This window comes from Benincasa hispida, chromosome 11, assembly GCF_009727055.1.
Source record: "Benincasa hispida cultivar B227 chromosome 11, ASM972705v1, whole genome shotgun sequence".
Classification (NCBI taxonomy): Eukaryota; Viridiplantae; Streptophyta; class Magnoliopsida; order Cucurbitales; family Cucurbitaceae; genus Benincasa; species Benincasa hispida.
The window spans coordinates 63,771,642-63,783,826 of NC_052359.1; the positions used below are offsets into that span (position 1 = coordinate 63,771,642).

Here is a 12,185-nt window from a genome sequence, read left to right on the forward strand (position 1 = left end):
TAAGAGATTTATTAGATACAAAAAGCTTAAGGACATGTTAAATATTTTAAAAGTTTAGGAACCTACCTAACATAAAATTGAAAGTTAAAAAATTTATTAGACATTTTAGAAAGGTTAGAGACAAACAAACACAAACCTCAAAAGAAAGGACCAAATTTAAAATTTTATCCACCCAAAAAAAAAAAAAAACATATAAGCTTAGTTTGGAAGAAGATAACATCTCACCATTGTGGAAATATATGATGAGAATTGTTATTATACCATTAAGTAATAAAATTACAAACTTAATATCTCATTATTCAAAACATTCAAATATTGAAGAATTCAAGTAAATTATGTACAAAATTATGAGAGAATCATTTGGTGGCTTACCTGAATGGCTTGAATAATCCTTTTGGAAAACCATAAAGTAGAAAGAACCTTCTTCTTCTTTCATCTTATGAGTGGGCTATGTGTTTGGGCCTTTTATATAAACATGGGCCGGATTAATATTGGGCCAAGTCCAAGTAATATTGTGAAAGCCAATCCTGAATGATATTGAGCTCCTGCTTTCTCACATCTTTCAGCCATTTTGGATCTTCAGGATTAGAGAATCTCAAGTCTACATGATGAGCTCCTGTTTCATTCCAAATATAAAAATTTAAAGGTAATTTCATTGGATAACACTTTTAGGGATAATAATTAAAGGTATAATAACATGTTTAAAGAATTGATAGACTCTTAGTAATATGGTCTATTATTGATAAACCCCTACTAGTGATATGGACTATCACTTATATATTTCGAAAGCAAAATCTAAATTTTGTTATATTTACAAATTCTTCTGCATTGTTCTATATTTACAAATACTTTGGGTCTAATTACTGTATTCGCAACGAAACTTAACTTTAAATGGTTTGTGTTTGTTTCTAAGTTAGCAATAAAGTGAAATAATTATGGTCTCAATAGATTCATCAAAAAAAAAGAGAGAGAGATAACATATCAATACTATGACAGCCAAACTAAGTTTATATATATATATATATATATATATATATTTGATGTGATGAATGCTAACCTTCCTTTGCCACAATGGCTATTATAGTTGAGGATATGTTTTTCAGCACTCTGAAGACAAAGCATCAAAAGAAAATGACTAAAATGTTAACATTAAGAGCCAATTGTAAGCAATTAAATAAGAATTGCCATAAAGATATGTATAGAAGGGAAAGAGAGATAAAGAGTTACCCTCCACCACTCCAAGGATCTCTCAAGCCATTGAAGAAGATTATGTTGCTTCCAAACCTTTTCAGAACTCTCTCAATATTCTGCATCAATCTCACTTACAACTTACTTTTCTGCCCATGTTTAGATTCTAATTAAATTTCCATAATTTAGTGAAACATTTAGGTCTCGTTAAGTAACCATTTCGTTTTTTGTTTTTATTTTTAAAAATCTTTGAAAGCAAAATTCAAATCAAATGAATGATCATATATCGTCAAGTTTCAATTTTGCCACCAACAATTTGAAATTACCAACCAAATCCATATATATATATATATATTTTAATTCTCCCTCTTAGACATTATAATAAAGGTTCTTAAGTAACAAAGCAGAAGAAATTTAGGAAAAATAATGAAACAATATGTATACATAAGTAGTGTGTTTGGGTTTAACTTGTCAAATGTTAAATGTGGTGTATTTTAAAAAAAGAATTTAAATAAAAATGATTTTTTTTAAAAACAATTTTTTCTATAGTCATTCCAAACAAACTCACAGAGGTGGAGAATTGAATCACTAACTTTTTATTAAAAGAAATTAAAAGTTAAACCTTTCTCTAGTCCTGTACTCTTTAATTTGTGATAGTTTATGTCTCGTTTGTTAATTATTTAGTTTTTAGTTTATGTCTCTTTAATTTTCAAAATTTAACTTGGTTTTTTAAACAATTGGTAGAAGATAAATAGCAAATGAAGAAATTTAGAATTAGAAATAATGTTTATAGCCTTAATTTTCAAAAACAAAAACAAAAAAACAAAATAGTTACCAAACGGGACTTTAATTTTTGAACCTTAGTTAATCCATACCAATGAAAAACTTTTTAATCCATACCAATGAAAAACTTGTTATAATGGAGCAACCTAATCTTTATAGTTTATAAACAAATTTAGCCCCTAATTAGTTTAGATCTAACATATAATAACTTCTTTTCATGATAGAAACTAAATAAACCTTGTTTAAATTTTTTGAAGTATAAATACTAAATTTAGCTTGTTATAAAGTAAAGTATGGTGACTAATTAAATTGAATAACTTTAGTATACTTCATCATTCCTAGGGGGACCCCGGTTCACAAACAAGGATTTCTTGACCCTGGTCCCAACTGATAGACAAGATAGCAAATAATGGGGTAGAGACAAAGAAGAATGATGGTTGGTAATCCATGTCTAAGCTAAGAAGTAAATGGATGGGAAAGAAACTTACATGGCCCCCATAGTGTGTGGGGATCCAAATACGACGAGGCTCCACGTTATAGAAGCGTTTGCAGAAATGAAGTCGATCTGCAAAGTGCCATGTTGAAGCTGGAAATATGCTTTCTTCTGTGTTACCACCCGTTGGCAATATCATCTCCGTACATGCCTGCACTCATTCATACACATAATTCAGATTTGGATTATCCAATTCTTTCCAAAATCTGCCGAACTTTGCTAATTTCAATATGGCCCTTCTTCTAATATCACTCCACTCAACGGTCTTTCTTCCCGTCTTTGTCATATTGCCTCCAAGTTGTAACACAATTTTATGTCAGTTGAATTGTACTCATGTTAGTCATTCATTTTGAGATTTATAAAAATGATGAAAACTAAATTTATATAGGTAGGAAAGTCCATGACTTATTTTTGGAAGTCTAAAAGAGATCAACCCAACTTTTTGAAAATCTGTCTTTTTTTCACATTTTGCTTATAACATCATCGGATAAAATTTTACTAAAATAACAAAAAATGCAAGCGTGATGGGCTTTGCTCCTTAATTCTCACTCCTCACTCCAAGTCTTACCTTCTTCCTCTTTCAATCTATAACTTTTTTTAAGAAGGAAAGAGATTGGCAAGAACCAAGAAGTGAAAAAAATTATGGTCAAAGAAAGGAGAGCGATTGTGAATTGAGGAGTGGGAGTGAGATAGGGGAGCAAAATTCATCATATGTGCATGTGGTAGATAATTTCTTTAAGCTTAGAAATTTTCACCTGACGCAGGTAGAAGGTAAAAAAACAACTTCGATGATCAAAAGTTGGGTCAAATCTCTTTAAACTTAGAACTTCAATGAATGTGGTAAATAATTTCCTATTTCATGTACCTTATGTTATATCAAGAAAATCTTAGTCAAGCAAATCCTTTAAAATGAAATGAAAATCAATAAGATTGGGGAAGAAATAAATAAAAGATTTCCTTCCATTTCAAAGAAAGTGTAGTCTTATTTTTTTATTTAGAGTAGAAAAGGGAAAAGAAAGTGGAGTGTAAAGTTTTCTCTTCACATGAAAAATGTTGGCAATAGGTTGCGTAAAATCTCATATTCAATCAATATTTTGACCCATTTATAGCACTTTTTTGACATTGGATACACCAAACATCACATCATTTTCCATCATGTATTTGTCTTTATCACTGCCAAATCCTTATTTTACCTCTCTAAATTACTTCATTTGCTTAAGCATATCAAATCTTAAATGTACATTTACTCCTTTTCCGACTTCAATATTTTCAATATTTTCAAATTTATTTTCCTCCGCATCATCAATTTTTCAAAACAACCATCATTCATATGGATGTCATGTAATAATCATAATATTAAATTTATGAGACAGGTTAATATTTATACATTTTGAAAGTTTATATCAAAAGAGGTAAATCGTCATTTCAATTATATCATATAAAAAAAAACATAGAATGCTACTAGAGTAAAATGTTCATTTATTAATTTAACTTTTTTTCATATCGACATGGATATTTTCGTTGACATTTTTTTATAAAAGTTTAGTTCTCCACATTTTTGCCAAAAACAACATTTTAAACCTAAGTGATAATTCCTTTTTTCATTAGTAATTTAAACTCCAATGGTTGACATTTAGAATCAGATCTTATATGACAAGTGTTTGAATATATAACCTCTTGAACTAACTTGTTCTGATACCATCTTAAATCGTCGATTGACTCAAAAGGTTAAGCTAGTAGGTAAAGAAAAAATTAATCTTATACCATCTAATAAAGGATTTGAGGAAGATATTCAACCTTAAAAAATGTTAATTAAACGATGACTTTACTTAGCTATACCATTAAAATATAAGATGAAAATTTTACTAAACTTTGAAAACACACAATAGAAAAGAAAAAAAAAAGTTGAAAAAACAATATATATAATAAAAAGAAGGGAATGATATCTTTTTGATCCCTAAGTTTTGGCTTAGTTTCTATTTGGTCCATAGGTTTTAAAATGTTACAAATTTAGTCCTTAAGTTTTGGAATTTGTTTCACTTTAATTCCTAAGTTTCATAATATTACAATTTTACCTTCAAGGTTTGAGTTTTGTTTCAATTTGGTCACTAGGTTTCAAGATTTTACATTTTTAACCTTAATTTTTCATTTAATACTCAATTTCAATCATTGACAATATTTTTTTATTAATTAATAATAGTTATAAAGTGAAATTTTAAATTTAATTTAAGAGTGATAAAAATAGTAAAACTTAAATTAATTATAATTCTTTTAACGATTTTAAATTATCAATATAAATTAACTCTAAAGACGAAAAGTGAGTATTTAGTTAAAAATTGAGGTTAAAAATGTAAATCTTGAAATATAATGACCATATTAAAGCAAAATTCAAATGTCAAAAGTAAAATTGTAGCATTTTAAAATTTAGAAACTAAATTGAAATCAAACTCAAAATTTAAATATTAAATATATAATATTTTAAAATATATAAATTAAATAGAAATTAGACCCAAAAATTCGAGAACCAAAAAAAAAAAGGAGAAGGAAGAGAAAAAAGAGAGGTGAAAATAAAAAGAACCTGCCAAGTCCAATCTCCAAGATCGTGAGGATCAGAATCATCGTCGAGATCAAAACACGTGGCGGTCCCAGTGTAGTTATAATAGACGTTAGCCGCACCATACAACTTCGCAAACGTGTCGTTCCCAGTCGTTGGATCGTCAATCGCCTTGCACATCTGCACCATTCATTCCCACAACATTTTTTCTCTTTCATTTTATTTTTATTCATTTTCCTTAATGCAAATATTATTATCATACTTTTAGTTTTAAAAAAGGGCTGTTCTTAAATATAAATATTTTCATGGAATATTTTTAAAATTTCGTTGTCCATCAATGTAATAAATAGTGATTTGAAAAGTTATTTCCAACAATTTTGTCGTTTAAAATAGTCACCCTCTAAAAAATAGTTAAATAAAAGAAAGAGTAAGAAAGAATGTTATACCTGTTTAACTGGATAAGCTGGCAGGGGATTTAAGAAATTAGAGGGCGTGGGATAATCGGTCATTGCTGTGTACAAAATTGCAGTATACAACCAATTTTTAATCGATTCTGACTCCGCCTCTCTGAATTAATACACTCATTGCATATTATTTTTTTCCCACACATATATATTTAAAATAAGTACGTTATATTATAAATAATAACAATAGTCAAATAAAGCACTTACATAACAAATAGATAAAATTATTAGGAAATAAGTGTGCATTTCTTTTAACATGGAAAATAAATTCTAATTAAATTAATCTTTTAATAGTTGTTAGTACGAGAGAAATTTAATTGGTTAAGATTTTATAGTTTTGATTAAAAGATTAAGGATTCAAATCTTTACGATTATTAGATTTAAGAAAAATTGCTCTTTGAAATCATCCTTAGCTACAATTTCAGAAGAACTTTCTATATTTAAGAAGAAAAAGAGATGGTACAACATGAGAACTTCATTTTTATTCCAAACATTTCTATAATAGTTTTTTAGAAAGAAACAATATTTTATTATTTTTATATATTTCCTTTAAAAGCAACTCTGTAAGGAATGATTCATGTGTTTTCTAATATCTATCACTTTATCACTTTAATTAAAATAAACAAAAAGGTTATACAATACATTGTCTCTAGAATACTTTTATTTCTCTAGTTTCTAAATTTCATAAAACTTCACATTTAAACTTTTAAATCATTTCCTTTTGTATTTAGTATTGTCAACACTATAACGAGTCAAACATAATTTGACTAGCCTAAATTTATTCTAATTTTCATTGTAATTAATTGTTTGGAGTATATGTTACAATAGTACTAAAATTTTCTTTGACATATCATTAATAATACTAAATATTAATAACTAAAATTAAATACGAACATTATTCAATATTAAAAAAATGTAGTTAAAATAATATAAAAAATTTCACAGATAAAAAAAAATGTCAAATTATTTACAAAAATACAAGAAAAAAAACATTAATAAACATTTATATACTTCTATCAGTGTATCACATAATATCAATGATAAGTTTCTATCAGTTTCTATCATCGGTAGACACTAATAGACTTCTATCAGACTCTATCAAATAAGATTAAATTTTACTATTTTGTGTAAATAATTTTTTTTTTAATTTTTGAAAATTCATTTAAAATTTAAGGATTAAATGAATACTAAGCTTAAAAATAAGTAGAAAGTAAATTTATAATGGTAACTTTTTTTAAAAAAAAAAAAAAAAAAGAAAAGAAATAATGGAAATATAAAAGCATTGAAGAAATGATATTGAAAAGAGAGGGAAAGAGAAAAAGGATACATCTAGTAAAAAAAAAAAAAGAAGTAAAAGTAAAATAAACTTACTTGCAAAATTTGAATGAGTTACGAAGCAACTGGGGGCCTCCTGGCTGGTTTGAAGTAATATCAATCTGCTGCCATGACCCTTTAATCACTCTGTAACAGTTCTGACTTTCACTCTGTACAAATTTCCCCCACACGCAATCACTTTCATATTATCTATTTTTTCGTTCATTAAATTAACCTAGTTTAGTTCATAAATTTTTAAGGAGAGACGGTTATTAAGTATGAATTTAATAAGTTTGAGTTTTTGAGATATAAAATTATAGGATAAAGTTTCTCAATAATTATGAAAAATAATTAAGAGGAGAAGATGAAGTCGTCCATAAATGTGAAAAGTAGAGATAGAGAAGAAGATGAAATTACCAGTTAAATATGTAGAAAAAAATGGAAAGATGGAGTTAATCGATCAATATATAAACTTTAATGGTATTTACTATTTAAATTGAGTTATTTATACCAACTTAAAAAGTTGGTGGGCAAAATGACTCTATAAAAACTCCGCCATGAACTAAAAAAAAAAAAGAATTATCAAGTCTAATAGATTTCTATTTTGTGTTTATGATCTATAAATCATTTGAAAAATTAAAAATAAAAAATCACTATAAACTCATGATGTTAAATCAATTTAGACCATAGATTTTCAATTAATCTCTATTCAATTTTGCTAATTTACTTACTAATTTTAATAAAAAAATAATGTTAAAATCTTCGTAAACTCGTTCATTTCAATAAAATAAAATTTTAAATAAAGTAAGTTTGATCAATGCACAAATTAACTATTTAATAACTTTGCTAAAGATCATAACTTTCAACAATTTTTTTTTAGTTTTATTGTTGTTTTTTCTTTCAAACTTAATCAATTTCGTATCGTACCTACGTTTTATAATTCATTGAACAGATAAAAGTAAACTTAACGACATTTGAAGCAAGAACTTATTAGAGAGTTAAAATTACAATACTTTCTAAAGTTTAAATCTAAGATTGCAATACTTATACAAGTATATGGTCCAATTTGATCCAATCGAAATTTAGGTAAAAATTGCTTTTTTCTTAAATATTTTAAAAAATTCACAACTCTAGTAGACACAAAATGGAAAGAGTTTCTTAGACATAAAATTCAAATTTATATATAATAGATCATTACCTTTTAAACATAAAATTAAAAGCTGGAGACTTTTTAACCACTTTTCAAAGTTTAAAAATACAAATTCCAAGGTTTAGGGAATAGATTTGTAATTTAATAATTTTTTAAATACGTCTCTATAAAGAGGGTTTTTTTTGGTTATATAATTAGCATTGTTGTCGTTTTAGTTGTTTTGTTATTTGTGTCGCAATGTTGATTGGCATATTCGTTAATAATTTGTTGCTATATACAAAGACACAAAGCATGTGAGGTTGTTCTTAATTGAATGTAAGATGATTTTTAATTATATTTATAGCTCTTAGCTTTCAACCTCAACCCCAATGTTACATCATCATATTATTACGGGACCACATTTCATTTTTTATTGTTTACATTATTCTTTTCTTTCTCAATTCACATTAATTCATTTTATTTTCTATATTTACTGTCAATTTGTTTCAACATCTTTTATCTCCTTTTCATCCAGTTTTCAAAATTATTCTCTTACATTTAGCTAATTACATCATGTCACTTTTTTTTTTTTTTAATAGTTTTTTGAGGAAAAAAAATTGTATTAGCAACATAATAGCTTGTAAAGTTCTTTAAAGTTGAAGGGTAAAAGTTTGGATTTCTCCATCTACCTATGCAGTTAAAATTAGCCTAAAATATAAACTTTAGTCCCTAATATTTTGACAGTTTTTTTTAATCTCTTATGCTTTGACTCATTTTTTAAAGTTCAACAACAAGTGAAAACAGTCGAAGCTTAGATTTTTGGGATGGTTGAAAATATCGCAATCAAACTCAGAATATTTATAAATATAGTACGATGCAAAAAAATTTGCATATATAACAAAATTTAGGTTTTGTTTTCGAAGTCTATCAGTAATAGATCATATCACAAGTGAGAGTTTGTCAGCAATAGAGTTTATCACTAATTGATTTTGCTATATTTACAATTTTTTAAAAATAATATCATTACACTTAATTATTATTCCTAAAAAGTGCCACCCAATTTAATTATCTTAAATCCTTTTTTTTTTTTTATCAAAGACACAAGTATTGACCAATTGAATTATACTTAAGTTAATTGATAATTTCTATGACATGTTTTTTCTTAGACTATTTTCAAATATAAGAATATGAACAAAAATATTTATAAATATAGCAAAATATCACTAACTGTTTGCGATAGACTACGATAAACTATTATTTGTGTCTATCTATGTCATGATAGACATAAATAGTAGTCTATCGCGGTCTATAAAAAATATAATATACTATTTTACTATTATTTATCAATATTTTTAGCAGTTTTATCATTTAAAATAATTTCTCATTTTTGATGTAGCATTATGCCAGGTCAATTTTAACATTCATTGTTGAAAAAGTATTCCAAATTGAAAAGGAAAAGTAAAGAAGAGAGGGCAATTTGCCAAAAAGAAAAGTAAAGAGGGGAGAGACCTTGAAATCTTGGGTGATGATGTTGGTGAAGGCATAAGGAGAAGTAATGTTTTCAAGCTGAAGAATGGGAGCAGATGATGCTAAAGCTCCAATGGCAACGTGAGGGTATTTCAGTCTAAACCATGCTGCCAGCACTACATTACCCACCAAAGCAAGAGTAGATGTAATAGGGTTAAAAAAATACACTTTTTTACCTTAGTTACTCCATATCTTTTAAATTTGTAACAATTTAATGTCTAAAATTTTATAATAGAGGTAGTTGCAAATATAATCGTTAGTCCCAAAATATTTGTAAATATAGTACAATACAAAAAAATTTTACAGATATAGCAAAATTTAGATTTTGCTTTCAAAGTCTATCAGTAATAGACTTTATTGCGAGTAGGAATTTATCATATCATATCACTGGTAGGAGTCAATCAACGATAGAATCTATCACTATTAGATTTTGTTATATTTGCAATTCTTTAAAAATGTTGCTATATACTCAATTCTTATCCTTAAAAGTACTACCCAATAAAATTACTCTTAATAGTATGTAAGGATTTAGTTCCTATCGCAAAAAGATATTTTTAAGATTTTGTTAAATATCATTTACATAGTACCAATTGATTAGGAATCAAATTAGTTTATAAACTACAAAGACTAAATGTTATGTAATGAAAATTGACAAGTAAGTTTAATGAGTTTTTTTATGGTAAGGATTAGATTATTACATATTTAAAAGTATAAGAACTAGATTGCTACAAACTAAAGTTCAATGACTATATTATTATTATGTGAAAGTTCGAGGACAAAAATGTTTTTTCAATCATGTAATATATAATGATAAATGATAAATATTAAATAATATGTACAATGATCAATAGAACAAGAAATGTCTAAAAGATGATTGTTTAATTATTTTTAAGTAAATAAATAATTTAAGCATCATTCAATTACTTAAGATAGATGTTAGATGTTTGAATCTTCGGTACAAGAAGTTAAAAACTCCCTTTGTTAATCACCTTTTTTTTTTTTTGTTTAAACATTTAAATTCAAATTGAAGGATGATACTATATGCTAATAAATTGTTGATGACTCAGGCTATGGCAAGGATGCATGACAAATTTTAGTAAATATACATCTATATAGATTAAAATAACAACAATATTAACGATAATAAATTAATTTTAATTTTTTTTTTTTTAAAAAAAGCTCAAAATTAAGAACTTGAATTTAAATTTATTTCAAATTAAATAGTTTATAATAGATTAAAATTAAAATTAAGAACTCCATGGCAATTCAAACAATGGTCTCCTAAGAATTTACCCATAGAAATTAAACAAAGAAAAAAAGAATTCAATGGCGTGATGAAATCAAGAAAGTGGAAAGTAAATCGAGAATGGCGATTGACTTACTTCCTCCGTAAGAGCCGCCAAAGACCAGAACCGGCGAATCAATCGCCGACAAATTCTTCTTCAAATCGGTGATCAGAGTTGCATAATCGGCCAACGCTTGTGTGGAGCTCAGAAATCCAAGCGTACTCGAATTACTATTAGCCACATCTTCATCTCCCCCAAACGGAATCGATTTCCCGTAAAATCTATGCTGCAACACAAAATCGGTAGAGTTTGCAGATGAACAGAGAAGAAATTAAGGCAAAAGGAAAAGGAAAAAAGAAGAAGAAGAAGAATAGAAATTGGATCGTGTATACCTCGATGAAAACGACGAGGGCACGGAAATGAGGAGCGGATTGGAGAAGAAAACCGGTGTTCTGTGCAAACCATTCGATATTACCTTCGTTGCCGGTGTAAACGAAGATGGGAGCATTCTCGGCGGCGCCGCCCCAATAGGTGTGGTTGATGAGATACCTTTGCTGAAAGGATTGGTAGCTTATGGGATTGAAGTTAAAGTGGTCGAGGATCTGAGTGAAGAAGTTGGTGCGGTAATGGCGGAGGGAATCGATTGGGGGATTTTGAGGGCGGAGAAGGAGGGAAGAAGAGAAGGGAAGGGGGATCTTGGAGAAGGAAGAAGAGAAATGGAAGGAAAGGAAGAGGAAAAAGGAAAGGGAGAGGGAAATGGATGGAGCGGCCATGGTTGCAGAAGATCAGTGAAGTTTGTGCCAATTGCCATGTGCGGGCAAACAGTTAGATAAGTGGGAGACTCGGGAGTCAGAGCACAAAAGTCCATTTCTCTTGGGTGTACTTATCTAATCATTGCTCTACGTGGTGTGTGGCTTAAACCTGGGTTTAAAAGAGGTTCGTAGGGATATTTAAAAAAAAAGGATTAACAAAAACTCAAATGGTGCAGTTCAGATTGAGCCATCAAATCATTCGGGTTTAAATAAATAAAAATTTTATGAGTTGGACTCGTTTATTGATTCACCTAATATAATCCAAACCAATACGAATTTATTATTAACTTTAATATATATATTTTTTATTACTTATAACACAAATATTTATAAATATATTGATTAACTTTTACAATTTTTTCAACACTAATTTAGTGGTCAAGCAACACATAAAAGTCATTATATAAATTGAAATTGAACTATTAATCTTGATTTAATATATGAAAATAATTAAATTATATTTTTATATATTTATGTTTTGCTTCTTTTTAGAATAAAATTTTAAATAAATGACCTGATTAACTCGAACTAACCAAACCCAAATATTTCATAATTGGGTTGAATTAAGTTTATTTTTCTAATAGGGGTTATTTGAAACCGAATAATTGGGTTGGGTATAAAAAGTCTTTCAACCC

General features: G+C 27.6%; 1 protein-coding gene across 3 annotated transcripts; it reads right to left on the reverse strand.

The window, feature by feature from the left end:
- Positions 1-209: 209 nt before the first annotated feature.
- LOC120090439 (lysosomal Pro-X carboxypeptidase-like) lies at positions 210-11,642 on the reverse strand. Of its 3 annotated transcripts, none has more exons than XM_039048104.1 (10): positions 11,131-11,641; positions 10,835-11,024; positions 9,435-9,568; positions 6,854-6,966; positions 5,465-5,585; positions 5,043-5,198; positions 2,460-2,615; positions 1,228-1,307; positions 1,058-1,107; positions 210-616 (listed from the first exon to the last, which is right to left on the reverse strand). In XM_039048104.1, exons 1-10 carry the CDS (start codon positions 11,509-11,511, stop codon positions 486-488), a joined length of 1,512 nt encoding a protein of 503 aa, XP_038904032.1. In that variant the 5' UTR covers positions 11,512-11,641; the 3' UTR covers positions 210-485. The 3 variants fall into 3 exon arrangements, 2 of the variants coding, with proteins under 2 accessions (XP_038904032.1, XP_038904033.1); XM_039048105.1 differs by having other exon boundaries at positions 10,835-11,019; positions 11,131-11,389; XR_005485541.1 differs by having other exon boundaries at positions 598-616; positions 1,228-1,337; positions 11,131-11,642.
- Positions 11,643-12,185: the final 543 nt, after the last annotated feature.